A 24,710-nucleotide genomic window follows, 5' to 3' on the forward strand; every position below is an offset into this window, starting at 1 on the left:
GATTTATAAAGATCATAAACACGGATCTTTATTATGTTCTTTAACTTTGACGGTGTCGCATATGTTGTGTTTACAACTTCTACCTTTGCCTACAGCACCTGAAGGCAGCACTACCGGAAAAAAGCGGAAAAAAAAGAGAAGCACTGCGCATGCCCAGAGCATCCTCCACCCGCACAGTGAGAGCCGCTGCAGAGGAGATGCTGGTGCAAAGAAAAATCATCTCTCGCATGTTTGCAGAGCAAACGTCCGGACCGAGCAGACTTTGTGACTCTGCAGGATATCCACCTGTCCTCCTCCTCCTCCTCCCACCCAGAGAGCAGCAGAGGAGGAGGAGGGACACCTTAAAGAGGAGGGAGTGGGGGTGGATGCAGCTTTATCAATAGCAGGTTGCCGCTGACGATCCAGTTCAAACTAGTTTGCTTTGAGTATGCGACTGTGGCTCTACAAAGAGCTGCGAGCTGAGAGCCAAAATAAATCTTCCACGTCCGCTGAGCTTCAACTTTTACTGATGATAGCGCGAGAAAGGCTCGGCAGGACACCAGGAAATAGTTTGGTGATGCCCAGTAATGTTTATACTAATATAAGGAATGGATGTTATACTTTTAGAGTGTATGACATCATCATATGTTCTCAGTGGGTTTTTTGCCTCCTCTAATAGGTGGTGACACTTTTTAGTCTAATCATTGTTCAGAAACCGCCTAAATAAAACTTTTTGCTGATTCTGCACAATAACCATCGCAGTCACACACAGGGAGTGCTGTGGGGGGGACAACAAAGGAGCAGACCAAGCATCACCATCATCATCCTCATCACAGCTGCCACGGACGCGCGTAAAGCCGGCACTGCCGCCGATGTTGATGCGCGACGACTCTGCGGCAAATCGGTTAATGGCAGGTTACAAATGCGCAGTAAGCCGAGACACGATGTCCATGTTGGGGGTGATGTATGACAGGAGCTGGGCGACAAAGCGGAGGGAAGCTGTGGAGGAATCACTGCAGTGCAGCAGAGCTGTCAGTCAACCGGCAGAGGAGGCTGCACGCAGCCCACTGAGAGCCGCCGCCGGGCGTTAGGCTGACCGGCAGCTGATTTCACACTTTATTGTTGAATCTCTGAGGATATTGATGCTTCCGTATCACATCAGGGCATTTCCCCATCCCTTTATTATCACAGCAGCCTCCTATCTGCGCAACAGCAACGGTGACGCCAGCTTAAGAGTCTTTCATTTTTTGCCACAGATTTATTACTTTAAGCGGCTACAGTCACCCTTTAACTTCATAAATCCCACAGGAGTTTTATTTCCTCCATCTCTCCCTCTGATCTGCACTCTCCCCTCTGCTAGGATTTCCTCCTGTTTTACGCATCGCCCCCGCTTTACCTTGCGCCTTTGTGCTGCATCTCTCGCAGCCACTGTATATCACAAAATCGGGGATCCTCCTCATTGTAAGACAGCACGAAGACAGAACTGCTCAGAAGCAGCCTCTCTACGCAATCTCGCCATCGCACCCCCTCCCCTCCTCGTCGCGGGCCCACTTTCTCAAAATACACACTTCTCTGGCACACATACATAAGCCTGCTCAGATGCGGAGGGAATGAGCGAGCCTCCCTCCTCCCTCGTCCATCAGCATCTAACAGCGCACTGCCTCTACCAATCTGTGCAGCCAGAGGACCACCCCAACCCCGTGAACCCGAATCTACCCGCCCTGCTCGCTTATAAATACCGCTCGATTTACACCGGCAAGTCTTGGTCTTCGGAAACGCTCAGGGTTGCAGCAGAACATCCCCCTTTCGTCTTACCCCCCCTCCATCGTTTCGCTGTTTTTTAAGAAAATCTCACGAATCATCCATTTTTCCCCCACTATCATTACTACCCACTCTTTTTCCCCCTCCCTCTCTCCGAACTGCACTTTTTTTTCCTTCTTCTTCTTGCGGCCAGTTGCATGCATTGTTCGTCTCCCAAAATGGTTTGCGAGACTAAAATTGTTGCGGATGAACACGATGCTATACATGGGACCAAAAAAGAGTCGATCCTGTGGAGCTCTCCTCCGTCCAGCACGCCTCTGAACCCCGCCGAGGCCAAGGATGTGAGGAAAGACGTGGTTTTTATCCGCGAGTTTGAGCGCGGGGATCAAAAGGAGGTACGCCGCATCTTTTACGAGGGTATTATGGAGAGGATACCCAACACAGCTTTTAGGGGGCTCTGGCAGCAGCCCAAGACCCAGTTTTTATACGTTCTTCTGACAAGTAAGTACCCTCACACTTCCGTGTGCCGTGCAGCTTATGTGTGTTTCAGACCAACTTTTTTTTCTGGTCATACGCATCTCAAAAGCTTCAAATGTAACCTCTAACATGGATTCATGTGCGCAGGTAAATGTCGCTGTTGCGCGTTTTTATTAGGTCTGCGCCCTGAAGCGATTCCTTTGAGGAACTTGCCTTCAAAATCATGCAGAAATCTGATGCTTCTTTGTTGTCGTGGCTCTGTGGGCGATGTGCAGTTAAGTTGAGAAAAAGGCTGTTGCTGCAGCAGCAGCAGCAGCCGCCTCATACTGTGCCACACCGGCCACGCTGCTCCTACACGCCAACAAAAGGCATGGCAGGCGGCATGGTGCATGTGTTTAACCGATGTGATGACATGCCGGTGCTTCAATGAATGACTGAATGAATTTGAGGATTGGCCCAGAGGGTGCGCGCACGTACCCAAAAAGCACTCCCCCGCCGCGCCGCCAAATACACACAAACACACATGAACACGCACGCACGCACTCCCCCCCAGTCGCCGCCTCGTCACCACCACCACCTCCGCCCCTACACAGCAGTCAATGCGCCACATCTCGTTTGGCTTTTTGTTGATGTTGCCGGTTTAGGTAAACGCGTCTTGCGTCACAACATGTACGGTTACGCACATTAAAGAATAAAAAATCGCATGAAATCTGCTTCACATACCCCCCTCTTTTTGTTGTTTGGATATTTGTCTCGATCCTTCCAACCAAATTTGATCCTGAATACTGAAAACCTCGTCTGAGCGGAAGCTTACTACCCCGCGCATTTTAGCGCTTTCTGTTTCGCTCCACCTGGAGTGCAAATGAGCGAACAAAGTAGCAACTAGGTTACTGCATGGCACGCAACATGCTACGCGCAGCATCCATCCTGCTTGCTTCTGTCTCCCTTTGCGCCCCCCAGCGTTACATCTTACTAATAACTCCCAACATGGACTGCACTGGTTGGATGAATCCAGCACTAATACGCTCTCCTCAGGCAGAACAAACTCTGTCGTTCTGTTAACTTTTGTCTCCCAGAAAATGTTTGATGAACGCGGGTTTGTGTGAAAAATTATCCAAATATTTGATTCAGCTGTTCCTGATATTAATGCTTACAGATGTCTTGTTGTGTATGTGTGTGTGTACGGGTCCGGCAAAAATCAAACATGTGATTTTCTCTTCTGACAGGTTTTGTTTATTTTTCTTCCATTTCTCCATAGTAATGTGCTTTTACATGACCAAATCCCTCACGCTGACCTGTTGTGCACCCCTCATTCTCATGGGTGCGCGCTACTACTACAGCAGGAAAGTTATCCAGAACTATCTGGACTGTGCTCTGCACACGGACATGGCTGACATAGATGCATATTACATGAAACCCACAGGTAAGAGGCAGGGAACACGTCACTGTTACACACACACACACACACACACACACACACACACACACACACACACACACACACACACACACACACACACACACACACACACACACAATGTGTGTGGTTTTGTCAGTTCCCAGTGCTCCACCATCACCAGCACGCAGTTAGTGGGTGAAAAAAATGCATTGGCGCACTGAAAAGTTTGGGCCTGTAACTTTTAACAAGACAAAAAACCAAAAACGCTGTTTTTAAACACAGCTGTGTCTAAGAGTCTTCAGGCGATGCAGAGGCAAATCATCAAATATGCAGGTCGTCTCCCTGCTTTCCCACCCCTCCTCCCATATCTCTGTCTCCACTCCTTCCCCCACTCTGCTTCCTCTCTGGGCTCTGCTTGGACACTGAGGTAGGGGGCGGGGAGTAAAGGGTGGGGCGGGTGGGGGTGGCATCACAGGGCTATTGATCGTGCAGAGGAGACTGCTGATACACTTTCTGCAGTACACTCGGTGTCGGCAAGGCTCATTTCCTCCACTAAAGCTTCTAATTGGAAAAATCAATCCACCTCTGGTGTCATCTCTGACTATTCATTCTCCTCGGGAGTTTAACTCCGGGCAGCACCGACGGACAGCCACGTACACGTGTGACACACTTTTTTTCAGACATTCCCCTGCCTTGTTAACTTCTTCGACACATTTATTCCCTGTTAACCCAGACCACGTGGCAAATATAAAAAGCAGGTGTTCATCAATTGCCCCCCCCACCATTGTCTGCTTCTCTCTGACATTGTGCCCTTTGGCTTGGTAATCCAGTGCATACACAAATGCAATTTAGCATTCCCATTATTGCTGCAGGGCTGTGATGGTTTAGATGGGGTCAGGCACCACTGCTCTTGGACAATGCTAATGATTATATCCGTGCACTCTGAATGGGCCCACGGGGATGAACACCTGGGTACCAGCACGCGGTCCTGATGGAGAGGCACCGCTGACGTCACTGTGGTGCTTTGTTTAAAGTGTGTACAGAATGGCATGGCACGTAGGGGTGCGTGGTTATATAGAGGAGGAAACATTTGGCCAATAACGGGGAACTTGTTGAACTTAAAGGCCCTGAAAACAGATCATATAAGTCAGCTTCTTTCTAAGAGGAACGGGCTCTAATGCAAACACACACTTTACTGCTTAATGAAAACTGGATGTGTATTAATTTAAGGAAGCCTGCATAGTTTTGATTATTTGCACTCTTTGGTTTCTTATGACATCATAGAGAGGGGATATTCCTAATATGGTCATCTCAGGGTCACAGTTCTGGCTGTGAGCACAAAAGCCCACCGACTTGCTGTTCAAACCTGTTTGTGAGGGGCAGCCAATGAAAAAAAAGTTGGCTTAAAGGGGGAGGGTGCACTGAGGGACTGCACCAAGGTTAAGTATAAGATAAATAAGGATTATATTAAACTGTGAATAATGCAAAGCTACTTTAAGAGAGTTTAAGAGTAAACATGAGCATGCACACAGCCCACTGTATGTATAACAGTAATTAGCCCTCTTTAATGCAACGCTGGCCAAACATGGTGTTGGTTTGTTGACAGCTACGACACTATAAGCACATAACGACATTTTCTGATGGCACTTGGATGATATTTATCTGTTGCATTTCATTTGCTGCTGCTTTAATATTTAAAAACAGTGATTAAGGGATGAAACCCCCCCCCCCCCAGACATTTAAGTTAAAAAAAAAAGATAATTAATTTTTTTCCCTGGTACAAAATGAGAATAATGAAAAAAACAAAACAAACAGGTTAGTTGTTGTTATTATACTATATTTCTTATTGAACACCTATATTGCTATCGTCCCTGAATTTCAGAAGGACTTGGACAATAAACTGTCAAATCAACCTACTGGGTCCTATAAGGAAAGTTTCAATAAGATAATCAAAGTGTCTAAAAACAAAAAAGAACATGATCATGCCATATTTTAGCTTGTTAGCAGCAGATAACAGCAAAAGAATAAATCACAAGATAAATAACACGAGTTCATCTCTGAGGTTTACTTGACAACCATGCAAACACCAACTCTGTGGACTGTAGCTCTCTACGTGAGCCAAGTAGCTAACGAGTTAGCTGTGTCTGTGTGGGTGGGTCTGACAGGGAGCGTTTAAGAGTTTGCAACAGATGAGATAAGGACTTTTGTGTTCAATAATGTGTGTGTGTCTTCGAGGACTTCAAATAGGAAGTGATACAATGTTGAGTGTGTCTGGTGCTCAAGGCTTCTCTGTGTTTTGAGAGACGGTTTGCTGAATGTGGGAGGTCAAATAGTTTGAAACTCAGCATTGAATTTCACAATGCTTGTTTTCTTTTTCACCTTGAATGATGGGGATGTATGAGATGTGCTGCTTTAGAAGAAAGATAGAGCCAAACACAGGAAGACACGGAGTTCTTCGTGACACTGAAATAAAATATAAAAGGAATAAACTCCAATAAGCCAAGTCCACAGAGTAATAAAAGAAAAGCGATTCCTGACTGAAGACACATATCCCTCTCCACATGGCACAACTACACTAATTCATACTCTCACTTCCTGTGATCACTCACTCTGCAGCCTCTTAAGGCCAGCTGTCACTGCTTTCATTAGACCTGTAATGCTGTGTGTGTGTGTGTGTGTGTGTGTGTGTGTGTGTGTGTGTGTGTGTGTGTGTGTGTGTGTGTGTGTGTGTGAGAGCAGGCAGACAGGTTGTGAAGTAAATTGAGCTAACAATGGTTGAGAGGATAAATATGTACGTGTGTCTCAAATAAAGACTGGAGGCTTATTTCAATCCATCCATCCGATTCAGGGTTGTGGTGGGCTATCTTACCCAGCTGTTATAGGGTGAGAGGCGGGGTACACCCTGGACAGATCTGGTACAAAAATGCCACTTAATTGAAATTAAATTGATTGATTGATTATTTCAAAAATTATCTGATTTGCACTCAAACACACAATAATGTTTATAAGCTTAAATAAAAACAGCATTTAAAAGTACTCAACAAACCCTGTGAAGTAATGTAAATTTTAATCCGTTTCCTCTATTCAGTTTCATTTATATAGCACCAATCAGGAAAAACAGCTGCCCCAAGGTCAGGGGCGTAATTTCCAGGGGGGTTAGGGGGGTTATGACCCCCCCTCAATAATCACACCCAACCAATATAAACCCCCCCCCCCCCCAATAAAATTATGAATTATCTGCATAAATAGGCTGTTGATTTTCTTTACTCATTTCAGGTATTACCAGCAAAATAGTTGCATGTTTAATCATCTGGGAATTTACCCACATTTATTTATTTATTTAGACAGAGATCATGACCCCCCCCCCCGCCAATGTTCAGCACTGTAATATTAGAGAGAAAAAAACAACAATTTGGCAGTCCCACATGGGCAAGCTCTTGGTGACAGCGGGGAGCAAAAACTCCCTTTTAGCAGGAAGAAACGTATAGCATGAGCGCAGATACAAAAGACTAACCAGCTACAGAAACTATTTAACAGATACAGGCGAAATAAAAGATGACTTTATTTATTTTTCAACAAAATTTCTTTTTGACCACATCTAGTCATTTCATTTTGGAAAGTTTAAAATCTTTTTTGTTTCTTAACAAAAAGTAGCAGCTAAAACTTTTGGTAACTTGTAAAAACAACCCAGCTGGGCTATAATATAATGAAGTTTAGTGCTGAGACTATTATTTGCTACATGTTGGAGAGACACCAAGAGATACCAAAACCCAGCTTTGTGACTGATTGCTCGTTACAGTTATTATTTGTGCACTAATGTGCAATTTATAGCTGCCATTATTAAGCCTTTCTACTGCTCAAACCCAAAGATCTCCAAAGCAGTCAAAGCATGCTAAAAGACTTCTTTTTGGAGTAATTAAAAAAGTCCCGGCAGCAGTCGGATCATTTATCCCCTCTTTAGTCGTTACTTGATGTGTCACTTTAGGTCATCCTAAAGCCACTTACAGCCTAAAAAGCAAGTGTAATGAAATGAGGGTGTGAGCAGACACTGAACCAAGCTCCCTGGTGAGGCGAGATACCCGCTCATTAATAGCGGCTGTTTAATGAGGCGTCATGATCACTGCAGGGTCTCATCGAGGCAGCGGACATTAAAATACCTGCTCATCTCATTGTAGCCCTGTATGTGTGTGTCTATACATTTATGCATGTGTGTGGAAGAGGGATGGGGGAGGTTTGAGCTCATTCGGTTGCAGGTGAGGGCGCAGCTTCCTCTGCTGGTACTTGTCCTTATTTTAGGACTGAACGACAGAATGAGGGAGAAAGAGTATAAGAGAGAGTGTGTGAGGGAAAGAGGTGAGACAACGGGGCATCTGAGGGAGGGGTGTTGTAAAGTATAGCATTTACTTTATGCGTGTGGGGAGGGAAGATAAATCTAGGGCTTGCTGGCCAGCAGATAGACCAGATGAGTCACAATCATGGCCTCTGCGCCAAACACAGCTCTTTACAAATTTCAGTTTAGCTTCCTTATCACTTTAAAATTCCCAATAAATTTGGGCTCAGCTGGTTGTTACTGTAGTCTGCACAGTCTGCATCCACAACAGGAGTGTTTTTGTTGACTGGTATCGCACTTGAGAAGAGTATGAGCGACATGTATTTTATTTTAAACCGAAGCGTCCAGCCCATGTTGTGATTGTCATGTCCAGTTGTGGCCCAAAATGAAACTGCAACACACAAAGGAACCTCTATGGGATATTTCATGCACATCAGCTGGGATATCTTAGTTTAATGAGCTTCTTTGGATGCTTCCCTCTACTATTCCTTAATCTTTCTGGGATTTTTTTTTCACCCTCACACCTGTATCACTCCTCCTTTTCCTTTCCTATATACTTCATCTGTGCTGAAGGGGAGCAGGTGTGGTGGAACAGCTGGGCTATCTAGAATTCTGGCAGACACAAAGTAATGTCTTTGGTCATGAAGGGAAATGAAAAACACTCTTTACTGGCTACAGTAAACAGTTTATCAGTCCCTAAGTTTGTTTGACTGAGACCTAATATTAGGGAGAAAACCTCAACAACACTACAGTCCTCTATGAGGATGGACTTGGCAACAGTGGGGAGGAAGAACTCCCTTTTTCAAAGGAAGCGGCCTCAAGTATAACAAGGCTTGGCAGTACTCTGCTGGGAGTGGGAAATGAAAGTGAAAAAAGAGAGGAGCACAGAGTGAATCGGATCATGTTGATTCCTTTACATCACTGTGTGACTGCTGTTCTCAGACTGCACACGTCCAGGTTTGCTTCACAACTTAAAAACTAGACTTTTCTCCACTTAAACAAAGAAAAATTAATACAATTTCCACAGCAGAAAAAAAGGTAAATCAACCTTGTATGCCATTTTATCTCTGCCACAAGTGAATGCTTTTTCATGTCTCGAGTCAACACCGGGGAAGCGTCGCTTAGAAAAGTCCATATTTGACTTGTTGAAAATACGCAAACGCCTCTTTGGCCTTCAGTGGTGCAGGTGGCACGCTGTTATGTCTGCGCTCCAGAAGAAGCAGACATGAAAACTCTTTGCCCTCAGAGCTGGTGCTGCTCTGATTTCATAATCAGCTGAGTGGGGCTCAGACTGCTTTTATCCACATATTTTGTCCCAGGTTCAAAATATTTTCAGCACATCTTAGAAACCACCTCAAAGCCTTGCTGGTACTTTTAATGTTGGAGCTAGATGTCCTTAAACTTACACCTTCCGTTACCAGTTTGAGGGTTTGTGCCCACATAAATAACACATTACTTAAAAAATATAATATATATCTGATTAAATACTAGGACATGTTTTAGTTTTAAGTACCATCATAAGCACGATTCCTTTAAAGGCTCTGCTGGACGCATACCACCTGGAGAATACACGCTTGTCTTTTAATTTTTCCTGCACGCTGAAAACACGTGAGCATCTGCCACTTGTCGGTTCAGTGTTTTGAGGAAGTCGATCCCATCATTAATAATAGATTGCAGTCTCGCTACCTCCGGCTTTTGTCTTACATTCTGCTTAAATCAATGGCGAACAAAGGTGCTCGTCAGAGAGACTAGATGGCGTGTCAGCGGCTTCATTAGTTTTCGCATTGTGTATTTTCTCGCTGTCTTGACTCGCTCATTACAGAGGAGCCTGTTATCAATAGACGAGAGACTACGTGCATGAAGATTAAGACTGAGTCTGCAGTTTAAGGGTCGCGATTTCTAAAGGAACAATAAATGTAGATGTAATAGGTTTGAGCTCCAGTAACGTTAAAAAGAGATAAAAAATTATTATATTGAGCAGAACTGAGTTCAGCTTATTGAGCTCAACAGTCCCAGATTCTCACGTGGCCCCTCGGACAGGAAGATTAATCGCCCACCTCTGGGTTAGATTAACATTTTGCATTCGGTCGTGAAGCCCACACGGGTGACCTTTGACCCCGAGAATCAAACCAGAGAGAGATCGAGAGAGGGCAGTCGGAGCAGCAGCTGTACGCTGATGGATGCCACGTACACATTAAAGCGCAAGTGTGCAAGAAAAAGGAAGCGTACTCGCACGCTTGCGTACAAACAACATGGAGACGTGCTGGCGGACAGGCAGGCGGCAAGACGAACAGTCGGGCGTGCGTAATGAGTTCCTCTGTGTGTGTGCTCATGAAGCGTGACAACACACACGTAGGCGCATCAGTCTGCTTTGCATTGATGAGTGCTCACGCGCACATCTGGAAACCGTGTCCTTTGTGTGACAGTCATCTCTTCTCAGCATTCGTCGCCCGTGGCCAAGGAAGATACTGCTGACGTGTGGGGTTGTGCGTGACAGGTTAATCCATACTCCCAGCATGCACTCTGACCTGAGGAGTACAGTGTATCTGTGTGTGAGTGCATTACAGAGACTCCGCCTTAAGTCTTTTTGCTTTAAAGTGAAAATAAAACAGTATTAAGGGATTTTTATATATACAAAATAACTTGGAACCCCCCAGGTCTCTCCCCCCCCCCCCCAACCATATAAACATAATGCAAAATGCTACAAATTGAAACTCATATGTGCAAATTAATGTTTAATTAATGTTTTTTAATTTGTCATTTTCAAAAAAATGTAGTTTCTGGCGTTTATTTCATGATTCGGGCTATAACGGGTTAACCATATGTGGACCACTTATGCTAATGTGCCCAGTGGAACAAAGCGCAACATATGTGTGTGTTTTTAGCACTACAAGTGACAAAATGTGACCAGAACTGTCGGGAAGAAAAATAATCGTATAACACAGTCTGATAGGCACCTGATGAATACCACAGGGAGATCTCATTCCCCACAGAAGCGCGAAATGTAATGTTTGGGGGGGCCGGATTAATCGTGCAGCGATACGACACTTTCAATCCAAAGCCATAAATCACTGTTGCTTAAATTGACTTTAATGTTCCCTGCAGCAATGAGACGCCTTCTGCAGGGAAATAGAAAGAAATACTTTGGTCACTAGAAGCCTAAACAATTAGCAAACACGCCCAAATCCAAGCCGCCGCCGATCTTTCGCCCAAAAAGCGTTAATACGGTGTTCGCTTCACAGAAGAGTGAGCTCCAGCAGAGCGAGGCAGCGTCTAGACGGAGCCCTTACCATATTAGGCCTCCAGGACAATCTTCTTGCACACAATAAAGCCCATTCCTGTCTATGTGCTCATGTAGTTTGTAGGTATGTGTGTAATTTTTAAAATTTAATAGAGGGTTCATATCACAGCATCAGCCAGTATCTAACACTCCCACGCGCATGCATGGAGGATTATTAATATCTACTGAGCTACTGAGAGAAATTAGATCCGCCGCATTAAGAATACAGTAATCAGATTCTTACTTGTGAGAGAAAGATTTCCACAACTCAGAGCTCTTGCTCCCTTTCTCACCCTTCACTCTCTGCTCAATCTATTTCTTATCTTGACATCATCTGTATTCTCCGTGACCCCCACCCCCACCCCACTCCCCCTGTAATAATGGCAGACCCCCTCCTTTGCGTTTGTATGCCCTAGCAGCAATAATGGATCCTTTCAGTCTCATCGCATTTACTGTTAACTCAGATGCTCGCCTTCCTCCTCCTCCTCTGCTGCTGCGTCTTTCACACAGGACAGCTGAATGACTTCTTCTTTTTTTGTTCCTCTTTGCTCTCTTTGACTAACTCCTTTTTCTGACTGAGTAACCTCATTCATACAACCTTCCAGTTACACACACTCGCTCACACACCAAAACATAGGCGGTACACTGTAGTACCGCTCCACTCTTAAACAGCTGCGGGAGCATCAGAGAGCTTAACGCTTTTCTCAAAGCGAGTTCCTCCTTCACTCACTCCCTCTTTCTAACTCGTGATACCTTGAAAGACTAAATTAATTGTTATTTATCATATTTAGCAGAAAAGTGGAAGCGTGTAGAAGACAGATATTTACAGCTTTAGTTAACTATTGCCCTCAAATATTTTTATGATGACCCTTCCAAACTCTAAGACAGGGAAAGTCTTTGACTCAGAGAGCTCGCCATCATCCTGTCTTAAAAGAAAGCCACCATGGGTGTGAAGTAAAGCCATGCTAGAAGCTCTGAGAGGCTCTACTACCCTGCCCACACACAGGAGTGTGTTTCCATCTTAGTGTAATTACTATGCATGCTTAGATTTGCTAACAAGCACTAAAAAAAACACAGCCTCCAAGGCGGGCAGTCAAACCAGGCTGCACTGCTTTGTGCATACGTACACGCCACACTCCTCAGGTCATCAGGACACGTTTCCCAAATTGTCTGTTTAAACTGCTAAGTTTCCAACATGTTCTCATCTTGTACCAGTTTTTCAGATAGGATCGGATCTTCCTTTTACGAACAAGCTGTCCTTTAATACACCAGCTAAGACTGGTTGTGTAGAGATAACGGTCCAGCTTTTGGACCCACAAAGTCCACCTTAGGAGTTACGAGCTGCAGGTTTCTCAGGCGGGACCCCATGGGTTCACCTCTATTTTTCTTCTTGGTTAGAAAAACTTGGTTAGATTTACGAAAAGATCACAGTTTGGGGTAAACAAAAGTAACACTGCGGGATAAAATGACCAATTTATAGTAGAGGCCCTCTGAGTTATGCCGTAGCCTGCAGATTCAGGTCACAGATGCCAAACGACACCCGGTGAGTTAATGAGCCACACCGAACAGGCTAAAATTTCCCATCTTCCCCTCTGACAGGTCAGTGCCTCTGCTGCCCCAGTTCACTGATTGTTCTTTAAGCTCCTCAATCACCTCCAACATTTCAGTGCCCAGATGCCAAACTTTAAATTTATTCTGCTGCTGTGTTCAATCATTTCCAATGTGAGTTTAACTGTGCGAGACTCCCAAAGTACCGTAAAAACTCAAAAAACATTTTAAACTTGTGAGGGTGTCAGGTGAGGACAAAAAGTTGATAACTTATCAGGACATGAGCGCGTACTGACGAGTAAAGACAAAGCCTCTGATCAGCTTAATACAGCAAAGAGTGCTTCACTATGGCTTCCCTCAGCATATCATAGCAAAACTGCAATGAGGACGAGGTCAAAGGGACGGGTGTACAGTGCACCCTCTCAGCTGTTTGGTCTTTGAATAACATGTTCTAATTAAACCAGCTGCAAACAAACATATGTCAGACATTTGAGTCATTAAATCAACACATCTGGACTGAATTTCCTCCAAACTGTAATCAACCCTGATTAAATTTCCAGCTGTTGTTCAGCAGTTTGTCGCGTGCATTTGTTTTCCCTTAAACTTTAACGACAATCTCTCCAGTTGTTTGTGAGACACTTTACTTCAGATCACATGGACTGGATGGATTTACATTTTTTTCTAGTCTTAATGACCATTCGAAGGACCTCGGACTACGAGCCGCATGTAACCACACACAGAGCGCTTTTTGCAATACACTTGATCTATCGCACATCCACGGCCACTTCAGAATCACAGATTAACCCATAATAACATGAGAAAAACTTTATTTACTCCAGATTTAAGGAATCCATTTGTTAACAAATGCTGCAAAGATGATAAAATGATAAAATTATTAATGATAACAATAATATCTGACAGATCTGGCCTCTCTGCCAGACACATGTATTGTGTTAGAGGGTGACACCATTGCTAACAGTCTCATCAGTGACCTCCTCCCCGCCACCGCTTCAGAAGTGTCCAGTTTGGAGCCAAAAACTGCAGATTTCCCTGTGCTCATCACAACCAAGTGATATAAAATCAAAGAATTTGCAGCATGTTGCAGGATCTCAGTTTCCTTTGGAAACAGAGCCTGTGACATATATGTCTTGAGTATCCAGAAAGAACCAACTGCATACAGTCAGGGTTCAAACCAGGAGCTTTCTGATCTCACTAGAGGAAAACTACAAAGATCTCAAGAGTCATTTTGGTTTATCCTCTGACTGAAATCATTCAAATTACTGTTGATTGTCTGGATCAAAGTGAGAAACAAGCTAATAGACAGGAAGATATTACCAATCATGGCTGTGAGCATGGCTGAGAGGAATAACACACACACAACCTTTAGAAAGCAGTGAATGGAGCTGTTATGTGCCCTGCTAATGAGCTACGTTTTCCTTCAATAGCCTAAAACAGGAAGAAATCCACGCACATCCTCACCATGTAGCGTCCAAATGTGACCGACTTACTAAAAAGATTAGTTTCTGTAAACAAGTGAGCTTAGATGACAAATAGCACCGAGCTAACAGTTTACTAATCAGCTCCAAGCTTCCTTAAAAGGTAGCTGATGAATCCAACACTAATGGTACTTAATACTAAATCACTTAAACTCTGCATGTGAGCTGCACAAACGAGCCCCTTAAACCATCATCCACCAAAACTCTGTTATGCAGATCCAAGTGGCCGTGAGAAAATAATGCTGTGACTGTTTTTTTTAGGGTTATAGGACTTTCATTAACCAGAGATTAAACTATATCGCCAAAGGTTTTCACTCACACATCCAAATCACTGATTTCAGGTGTTTCAATCACCTCCATGGCTCAAGTGCATGAAATCAAGCACCTATGCAGACTGCTAAACATTTCTGAAAGTATGGCTCACTCTCAGGAGCTCAGTGGTGGTACTGTGACAGGATGCCAGTAGGAACAGTTTGGGAATGCCCCATTCCTGGTAAAAGATAGCTGCACATCAGTGCATGAAGCAAGGCCCAGAAACACATGGATGAGCGAGTGGTGTGGAAGAACTTGACTGGCCGGCAGAGTCCTGACTTCAACCCAACACTGTACCTTTGAGATGAATCACAGAGACTGTGAGCCACGTGTTCTCATCCAAAATCATTGTTTGACCTCACAGATGTGCTTATAGAAGAATGGTTAAAAATTCCCATAAACACTCCTAACCCTTGTGGAAAGACTTCCCAGAAGCACTGAAACTGTTATAGCTGTAAAGGATGGGCCAACATCATATTAAACTCTATAGATTAAGGATGAGATGTCACGCAAGTTCAGCAAATACTTTTGGCAACATAGCCTGTGATATTCTGTGATATCAGCAAACTGCACAGTCATCTGACCCACATTTCCAGAGAGGCAGACAAAATCTCTGATCTATCGCTTCTAGTCTGCAAAGTGTTCAAATCATTGTTTCTATATCCGATAATTAAATCCAATTTGGCTGCAACATCTCCACACTTGGGGAAACTCGAGGGGCTTCCAGCTTATAATGTCAGCACTAGGAGAGTGGGGATCACTTGGGGGCTGCCCGTTGCCACAGTTGTTTGACTCGCTAACAGAAGCCTCTGGATCAGCTTAACACAAGCCTGCAGGGCCATCAAATCCTCGCGAACACGTGGGACTGATGCATGATGTCAATTTCACCGCATGTTTAGTGTGCGTGTCTGTGTGAGGGAGCAGCAAACAGAGAAGAGGGAGATGTTGTGTGTAACGGCATAAAAAGTGAGAGTAAGGACAAAGAGAGAGAGTTAGGATTCAGAGCTCGTGAACAGATGGAGGCAGATTTCTGCTGTCCGCAGGTCGGCCTCTGCCGGTCACAGAACAGTCAGATTTACTTTGTCTGTCACAAACAGATGGCATTTTAGTACAAAACCACAGAAACACTGCCAGCACATGGAATAAGTGCTGCTGATGTTAGTTATCTGACCACTGGTATGCAACACAGCAGAAGGTTTAGAAAGTCTTTTTCTTTGAAAGATTACTGCAAGGGCACATGCATTGTCATGTTGGGTTTAAAAGTCACAAAGCTTCCAGGCTCCTAAAAGTGTCATTAAAACATCATGAATAGCACAAGTTTCTACCTCAGAAACATTTAAACGAATGTTAAATTACACTCAGGATGATTCACATCCTTCTGGCCTCTGAACCTGAAGTATTATCACTGAAAAGTTTCAGAGGGGAAAAGGAACAATTGCTCTGTATCAAAGCGAACCGTTTACAAACTGCAGCAGGAATAAAGATTGATGGTAAAACGGGCTGATATTCAGGCTCTTAGTGGTTCTGTGGTGGAGGAGCATTGTCTGCTGACATTTTTCTATGTCGGTCAAACCTCATTTGTCTGCCTGGACGTGTGTTGAGTGTCTTTGTCTGTCTGTCATCAGTCTGATTAATCCTGAGATGCAGCAAGTCCCTGATAGTGTATAAGCATCTGTAACATGACAGTGTTTTGGCCCAAAAACTCATCTTTAATTGCTATCTGACATCAGAGTCTCTGCTCCAGTATGCTGTCAGCTTTAAGTGACTGCTCTGTCATGCCTGCACTTTTAATCAGCAGTCCTCACTGAGTGGATAACGTTATTAAGCTCCAGTCAGACCTGCTCATTCAGCTGCTCCCTGCATCCCCTTTTTTCTATTTTCCATTCATTGGTTTTTCTACCCAGAGCCCTTAAGTCATTACAACAGCCATGCAAGGCGACGTTCATCTTGAGATCAGTTCCTGCCTCATCCAACTATTTTGCAACCAGTTATAGTTTTCATGTCCTGTTTAATAGTTTAAGACAGTTATACTGCTTGTTTTGTGTTCCATGCAAGAGATATTTCAGAGGTCTGACATATGATCAAAGTCATGGCAGTGTACCGGAGCAGCTGACTGTGAGACACCTTTATCCAAAAACACAAAAAGATCACCATCACAGGCTCTGTTCTTCACCTTCATGTCAAAGTTAATTATTTCCTCTCATACATGGATACAGTGATGTTAAATAATGAGGTCAGTGTATGTGCAGCTAAATACTCGGTTTCAGACAGTCTGTTTTCTGCTCTTAGCAACCTAGAGAGAGTAAATATGGTCGCTTGCTATTCAAACCTCCTGTTTGATATGGGTGGCCAATCAGAAGAAAGATGGTCCAAACAGGGGCAGATAGCCTATCCTAGAATGGATTATTTTGAAATGTACAACTATTCTAACAGAGGAAAGAATAAAAATATGGAGCTATGAGCTTAATAGGATGAGAGGCTGACAGGCTTAGCACAAAGACAGTAAAACCCTCAAAATTAAGAAACGTAGACAATAAAGAAAAACCAAACACCTGCTCTCAGCAGGTTCAGCTCCACTAACATTGGAGAGATCCCAGTTGGCTGTTTGCAGTGTTTACACGAAGCTTGGCTAACAGGCTGCTAAATCATGTCTAATATAATTCTTGCTTTCGCAGTAAGACTGGATTTTGTTTCCTGTTTCCTCCTGTTAGGTTCCTGTTTCTGGGTGGCAGTGCTCGATGGTCGTGTGGTGGGCATCGTGGCGGCGCAGGGCCACGAGGACGAGAACATGGTTGAGCTGCGGCGGATGTCGGTGGACTCTCGCTACCGCGGCAAAGGCATCGCAAAGGCGCTGGGTCGTCGCGTCCTGGAGTACGCAATGCGCAACAACTACGCCGGCGTGGTCCTCGGCACGACGGCCGTGAAGCTGGCTGCCCACAAGCTGTACGAGTCGCTGGGTTTCCGCAGAACGGGCCAGAGCGAAGACTACCGGCTACCCGGGATGAGCCGCTCGCCGCTGGAGAGGCTCTTCTTCCAGATCCGCCATACCCGCTATCGCCTGCAGCTTCGTGAGGAGTGAGAGGTGACAGGGAGAGAGAGAGCTGGAGAGTTGGAGATGGAGAAAGAGAGGGACAGAGAGAGAGAGAGCAACGACCCTCCTTCACCTGAGAGCCCTGACCACGTCCTCTCCTCTGACAGCTTTTATTTATTTTGTGTCATTAGGGATAACTTTGAGTATGACTTAACACTTCTACTATTTCACCCTTAAGTCACTAACGTTTTTACTACTATTATGCTTTTTTTTGTTGATTTTTGTATTATACTTTGACATTTTAAAGAAGAGTTTGTTTCTATTATTAATAATCTTTTATTTTTTGTATCTTTAATCCTTCCTCTCACCTGCGGGAGAGAAAAATTGGCTTTTTCCAGAAGACATCTAACTGGCACCCCCATCTCAGCACCCTCCCCAGCCCCTTTGGCATCAAGAAAATGTGATTTTGATCAACATTACCTTTCATTTACGTTTCTCTGCTCTCCTCAAACCTTCCCTCCCCACAGCAAAATCATGTTTAGTTGCTCAAGAGTGCAGTTTTCTATGTGGGGTGGGTGGATAGAGCAATGCGTGGACCGGGGGGAGTACATAGACTCCTCAAAAAAGGGTTAAGGGAGTTTTTAGCACACACTCTCCTTCATAAAAATGATTTGGTGTGTGAACAGACACACAAACCGAGTGATCCGGCTTTTAGCCACCTCTCCAAGGCACCATATTGAAGCACAGCGAGAGTGTGTTACTGACCCCGACAGTGAGAGAGAAGAGATGGCAAGGATGGTTACTGGAACATGTGCTGTGTGCATCCTGCATCATGAATAAACACAGCGCATCTTCCTCACACACACCTTCCTCTTTACTCTCCTCACTGATGGTCCGATTGGATAACAACCCCCCCTTTTCTATGTTCTTTCCCGGATCGATGAATCACCTCCTTTTCTCACTGGAGCTGTGGGGAGGGTCTCTGGCTGGTTGCGGTGACAGGAGGGTGGCGCTTTCTCGCTGCAGTGTGTCACACTGACAGATCCCGAGATGAGATATAGCTGCACGTCAGAGCTTGTTATGTGTGTGTTGTGAATATGTGACTGTGTGTATGTGTGTGTACGTTTGACGAGGCTCTGGTCTGACAGCAGACCGAGTCTCAGCTGTGTGCGATGAACCTTTCTCACTGAATCAAGTATTATGAAACTAAACATTAGTACTTTCTTTGTGTACTTTTAAAATAGTTTACTGATTGAATCAAGGTCAATTCTAACACTTTGGATACAGTTCAGTGTTTAACTGATGATTAGTAATTTTATAACTTTGAAGAGGAAACAAACTTCATTTAAATATGCAAATTTTACTGTCAAAACTACAACAATTACAAAGTCGCTGCAGTCTACACTCCGCCTGCTTAATCCAGGTTATTGGGGAGCAACTTGAGTAAGACTACAAGCAATACTCACAAACCTACAGTACATGACTGAGCACAAACAGCAGTTGATTATTTTATCTGATCTATTGGCACTAGTGTTTCCCTTTCCTCCATGTACTTATATTGTGTATACAGCTGAAAAACTGAAAAACTCATGTAGCGAACGTCAGAGTTTCTCCCATAACACCTCTCTCCATCTCCATCCTCCGAGCGTACGACCACCAGTAGATTCAGCCATCCATACTCTGAGCCTCAGTTATGTTATTAAACCATTTGTAAAAAGTCCAACCTAAAGCAAAACATAACAAAAAAAAGCACATAATATATAAAAAGGGAAAAAAAATACAGATGTAATTGTCACAATCTTAGCACTGGCCCTTCTTGCCTTGCTTTCCTTCCCCTCCTACCTCCCATTCATGAATCTGTCTGCAACCCTGGGCTAGACCATGCACCCTCCATTTGAACCCTCCGCTGACCTTTAACCTATCCTGCTCAAGTTTCCAGCCATTCCTGGCCCCTCTCTGCATGTGCCACAGGAGCCTTGCTGCACTGCTTTTACTACTCCATTTGAAGCTTGTCGCATCAGCCGTAGACCCCCGCCCCCTGATCTGATGTCATCTAGGCAGTGTGGCGCTGCCTGGACTGGCTGGAGCTAAGTTGCACATGATGTATGGTTGTATGGGTGTGACGCAAAAGACTCAGAGAGTGAGGGAGAAAATGCCTGTGTGTGTGTTCAGAGTTGGTGCAGACACTCACCAAATGCAGCACTGCCTGGATGACATTATGCCTGCCAGCCAACCAACTGTAGAATGCAAAAGCAATGCAAGTGTGGCATGCCTCTGTACCCGGTGTGTGTACGGTGCCTGCCCTAGAAAAGTGTAGAAAAAAGTGAATTGATATATATATACTACATATATATATATATAAAAAAAAGAAAATAAGCTTCTTCTTTGATATAAACATATAGAAAACAAATATGTGTTTCTTTCTTCGGAAAAAAAAAAGAAAAAAGTTGTACCATTTGCATGAAATGTGTCTTTGAATGCAAATATAACTTTTAGGAGAGAAACTCCTAACACATGAATTACAATGGAAAAATGGACGTATTTTATTTTCTCTTGTTTCTTTTAAAGTAATGGTTTACGTTCTTAATTGTCATGACAAGGGCGTGAAATTAATACCAGCCACAAGCCAGTGCTTGTAAACCTTCACCACTGTATCCGAATCTAAAAGCCTTGCAGAATTGGAAAGTAATCAGATTAATCGGTCACCAGCTGGGGGTCGATTAGCAGTATATCCTTTCATAAATTGGAGCAGGATTGAAGGAATGTGACTCAAAGTGTGTTCTTCTTTGGTAAGATTTGCTAGATTTTCATTGAGCATTTGAAAGTTGATGCAAAAGGGGGAAAAAAGTCCCTGCTAAGTTGACACTAAAGGAAACACAAGTTAGATGATTAGATTTTAATTGTGCTCAATGCCTAAAATGAAACATGCACTCGTTTTCTTCTGCATCTAATTCTGAATTACACTCCCCACAATATTATAGATTATATATAAGGATATTTGTATATTATCCCCATAATGAAGGCAAGACCCTGGAAGCTGGGTCCGATGACACTAAGGCTTCTTCTCCTTAACTCTTCCTTAAATTTGAGCCACGAGAAACAACGCTCTTGTAAAGGAGGCTCAGCCGCTGGTACGCTTTTATCTTTAAAATAGCGCCAATTCAAGAAATCCCACTGAAGCACTATAGAGTAAAAAAACGAGGCACGAAGGCACTGAAAGCATCAAACAGTTCTTTCAGATGTTTTCACTGGGCCGACACGTGGAGGATGCCTCACACCACCTTGATGCATCTGCTTTGAACTTGGTTGTTGCTGGAGAGTCAAAAGGGAGCCACACTTTATTTTATTGTGATGTTTCTGGAGCAACAGCTTCTCGGGAACTTCACAGAGTACCGAACACAGAAGTTAGAGCCAAACTACAGCATGAACACTAAAAGCTATGGATCAGACTATAACATTTATTTCACCTCATGTACAATCAGATATCACAGTCAGTGGGACAGAAAACACAGTGGTTATCCCTGCCAGTGTATTCAGGTCCTCCCTGCATGGCTCAGCCCGGTCTTTATCAGACTTGCTTGAGGTTGAGCCTTCCTGAGGTGGACTGTTAAAAAACGAAATAAAAAAAAAATCCTGTCTAGATCTTGTGGAGGAATGTGAAGTCTGTCGATTCTGAGCCATTTCTGCTGCTGCCAATCTCAGTTTTCTGCCTGATGAAATTTTATAAAGCTCCTTCGTGTATTATGGGAGGAACTATTATCCACATTCATACATATTCTGAACAAAAAGGGACGGTATTCAAAATGCCTTTGCCAAGGCCTTATGCACTGGAATCAAACACTGGAGTTTAAAAACGCTGTGGACTGCATGACTTGAGGTAGTTGAAGGGTGACTTTGAATTGTAAAAGGCAAAGTGCACTGACTAAAATGCATTTATTTCTAGTCTGAGTAATGTCTGTTTTCTACTTAATGTGAATGCTACACCCTGTGAAGCCTGACCTCCGTGTAAAACTGGTAGAGCATACTTAATGTTAGAATGTAGACGGTATGCAGCGTCTATCAGAGTGTATATTTAGTTACGCACCGTTCCTATGACGTATTTTGCTGATGTACAATCCAAAAACCAATCTCACCGCTGGTTTCTGTTTGTTTTTCCTGTGATTTGTTTGAGCGTGAGCTTTCCTTCCTGAGAAGGTATGCTGCATGGACGCCTCTCCTGCTGGAGAAGGCTCTTTTAGTTCAGAGGGCTTTAAAATAATAACAAAAAGATCACCTGATGCTCTTCTCTGATGGATAAAACAGAGGCACATCTTCAGCATTTATGTATTTATTTATTTTAACTCAAGTGGCCGCTTCAACTTCACGCTAGGTACAAAAACGGTTCCAGTGTCACGATTATGTCACAATATTCATTCAGTTTATCTGCTAGTAAAGGAGCATAGACCTGAAAACTGCACAAATGTACAGATCCTGTGGGTGTGTTGCGTTACTCTGATGCTGCGTGTCCGTGCTCAGCCGCTTTGTGGGCGAACATTCAAAGGCATGAATGTAAACTACCGACATTTTATGTATGTTTTTTTTTGGTCTGGTTGCTTTTTGAACGAGAAAAAGTGTAAAATAACAAAAAACAGAAAATTGGGTCTTTTGTTAGATGACTCAACCTCTCAACATTAGACGTTAGACTTTTCGTGCGATTGTAAATAGCCGCCATCTCTTCCTGCTGCTTATGTATTATTTACTGCAGCCTATCATCCTTGCTGGTTTTAACCGATCCCGATGGAGTTTTTTTTTTATTTTAGTCTCGGAAAATGGATGTCGCCTGGACTGTTCCACCTGACGAGGAGGGCGAGGGGCGAGGGAGGAATGTGCCACGTTGGCAATTGACGGCGGGTGGGGTGGGGGAGCTGTGGAGGAGGGTGGAGGAGGCAACAGAGCTCCACAGCATGGACTCCCTCTCTCTCTCTCTACCTCTGGTGAGGACTTTGCTCCACTGTGGAGAGCGCTGAAGGACTCACTCTGGACTGAGGCCACGGGTGCCAAGAACACATGAAGCACTTGTAGCACAACTGTGTCTTGTTTTGCTAATACAGTACAAGGTAGTTTGATTTTTTTTACCATTTCCTATAAAGAACATGGATAAAGTTTCTCCTGTATCATCAACTGTATGTATCATAAAGATATATATATACAGGATACAATGTAATAGTTCATGCTACAACCCAAGGCTATTTTAGGAGGTGGAAATTTGCCAAAGGTGACAGAAACTGCTGTATTTTTAATTCCTCACACGGCTCCATTTTGTTCAGCACAGCCCTGTAATTTACTCGTTATTATCTGGAAAACTTCTGCCCATGTGCCATCTAAGCAAGCAATAAACACAAGGAGGCAAAAGAACAGAACAATGGCAAGGATTTTATCAAGAAACATGAAATGCTGCATTGATATTTACATGCCCGACACTGTAACAATTAGTATTGTAACATTACCGCTCATTTATGCTGAAGCCTGAGGGGGTGTTTGATTGTAAAATGTTTGGGGTTATTTTTTTTTTATGTGTCTTTACATAGGGGGTGTCAAAGATCTGCTTTTTAAAAGGGGTACCGCTACATATTTGTACAGAAGTCAAAGGGAAATGACACAAAGGGGCTAATGGATGCTAAAAAAAGAGTTCAAGCAGACAGGACCAAAAAAAAAAGATTGTGTAGTCCCACTCTGTAAATGCTTGCTTCTGTAAATCTCTTAACAGAGCTTTTATTCAACCATAAGGACTTTCTGATTAACTCGCACCATTTAAACATGCACTGCGACTTCACTTCCTACAGTCTGTCAGCACGACCGAAGCTAATCAATTAAAACCGTGCTGCAGCCGCCGAAATCACTGCTCTCAACTGCGTATCTTACCAGTGATTTTCAAAGGCTTCTTTTTTGTTTTTTAATCTACAATTTATTACCTGTAAAGCTGTAAAGTATATTTTACTGTATATAGCATCTGGGGGTCATTTTTACTCCTTTTTGTAACCATGCTTGTGGATTTAAAAATATATAAAAATATATTTTTAAAATAAGAGAATTGATTCTGCAGTAGTGCAGGTGTCTTAATCTGTGCTACCTCACAAGAGTCACACAGAAACAGCAGCAGCCACTTTCAGAAGCGCCGCCATTGTGGACTTCCTGTCTGCTTGAACTCTCTGGCGTTGTCGTACTGCGAGCCCGAACACTGCAGCTCTTTTAGCTTGTAGCACGCACACACACCAGCCATGACCATGAACATCAGGGGCTCTGGAGCTATCTAGCTATAGTAAGCTGCTGTAATGCAAAGAGGGCTTTCTCTGCCCTGGAGCCTTGTCATTGCTGTTGTCTGTTGCCAGGAAACTGACCACACAAAGCACAGCAGGGGGACTGATATGCAGCCACACTGTGGGGAGGCAGGCAGGTCAACAAGCCCGCCATGATAAAGAAATGGAAGGAGCGTAGATGGATGAGATGGATGGACTTGAAGTAGGGGGGTGGAGGTTAAACAGCATCTGAGGGAACTTTGTACCCGAGGGACCTGAAGGGGATGAAAAAGAGGCCCCTTTTCAAGTAGAACAGCCAGTACACAGCACCAGGGGCCCAGAAGGTTCACATGTATGAAGGAAGGAGGGTTAAAATCCAATCTTGCAACATGATTCTAATGTACATTATTAGACCAAGCATGGTGTGGTGATTTTTGCATATTTATTTATTCCCAGGGAGTTTGAGAAGATGGAGCATGAGATAGACAGAGAGAGAGAGAGCAAGACAGTAACACCATGTGACCTCTGTGAGACTGCAGTGGCATTTATTGAGATCTATTAGCTTTCAGTTCCCTTTCTGCCATTCGTTTGGAAGACTTCTGCATCACCACATGGGGATTACTCTTAATATTGTGATTATTAACCCTTTCTTTTATACTGAATACAATTGGAACACTGTATAGATGTAAAGATGGGATTTCTTGCATTATGATGACTGAAACATGGATGTACATATATTGTATCGATTAAAATGATGATGCATTTTACACGGTGCTGGAGTTGTTTTTTCCCCCCCAAAGAGAGCAGAGGGGAGGAGAGAAA

General features: G+C 43.8%; 2 protein-coding genes across 3 annotated transcripts in view; one reads left to right on the plus strand and one right to left on the minus strand.

Moving 5' to 3' along the window:
• Positions 1-1,549: 1,549 nt before the first annotated feature.
• aspnat (aspartate N-acetyltransferase) lies at positions 1,550-24,640 on the plus strand. 2 transcript variants are annotated; one of them, XM_085398503.1, is made up of 4 exons: positions 1,550-2,241; positions 3,476-3,640; positions 17,294-17,646; positions 19,443-24,640. In XM_085398503.1, the coding sequence occupies exons 1-4, from the start codon at positions 1,938-1,940 to the stop codon at positions 19,509-19,511; spliced, it is 891 nt and encodes a 296-aa protein (XP_085254629.1). In that variant the 5' UTR covers positions 1,550-1,937; the 3' UTR covers positions 19,512-24,640. The 2 variants fall into 2 exon arrangements, with proteins under 2 accessions (XP_085254629.1, XP_085254622.1); XM_085398496.1 differs by having other exon boundaries at positions 1,557-2,241; positions 17,294-24,640.
• poln (polymerase (DNA directed) nu) overlaps positions 19,202-24,710 on the minus strand; it is an 85,692-nt gene continuing 80,183 nt past the window's right edge. The window contains exons 30-31 of the mRNA XM_085398456.1: positions 19,805-19,916; positions 19,202-19,337 (exon numbers count right to left, since the gene is read on the minus strand). The gene's annotated coding sequence lies outside the window, so the exon portion shown is untranslated. The remainder of the gene's footprint in view (positions 19,338-19,804; positions 19,917-24,710) is intronic.

This window comes from Rhamphochromis longiceps, linkage group LG3 (genome assembly GCF_057381845.1).
Source record: "Rhamphochromis longiceps isolate RC_006_pf linkage group LG3, R_longiceps_female_GT1.1, whole genome shotgun sequence".
NCBI classification, from domain to species: Eukaryota; Metazoa; Chordata; class Actinopteri; order Cichliformes; family Cichlidae; genus Rhamphochromis; species Rhamphochromis longiceps.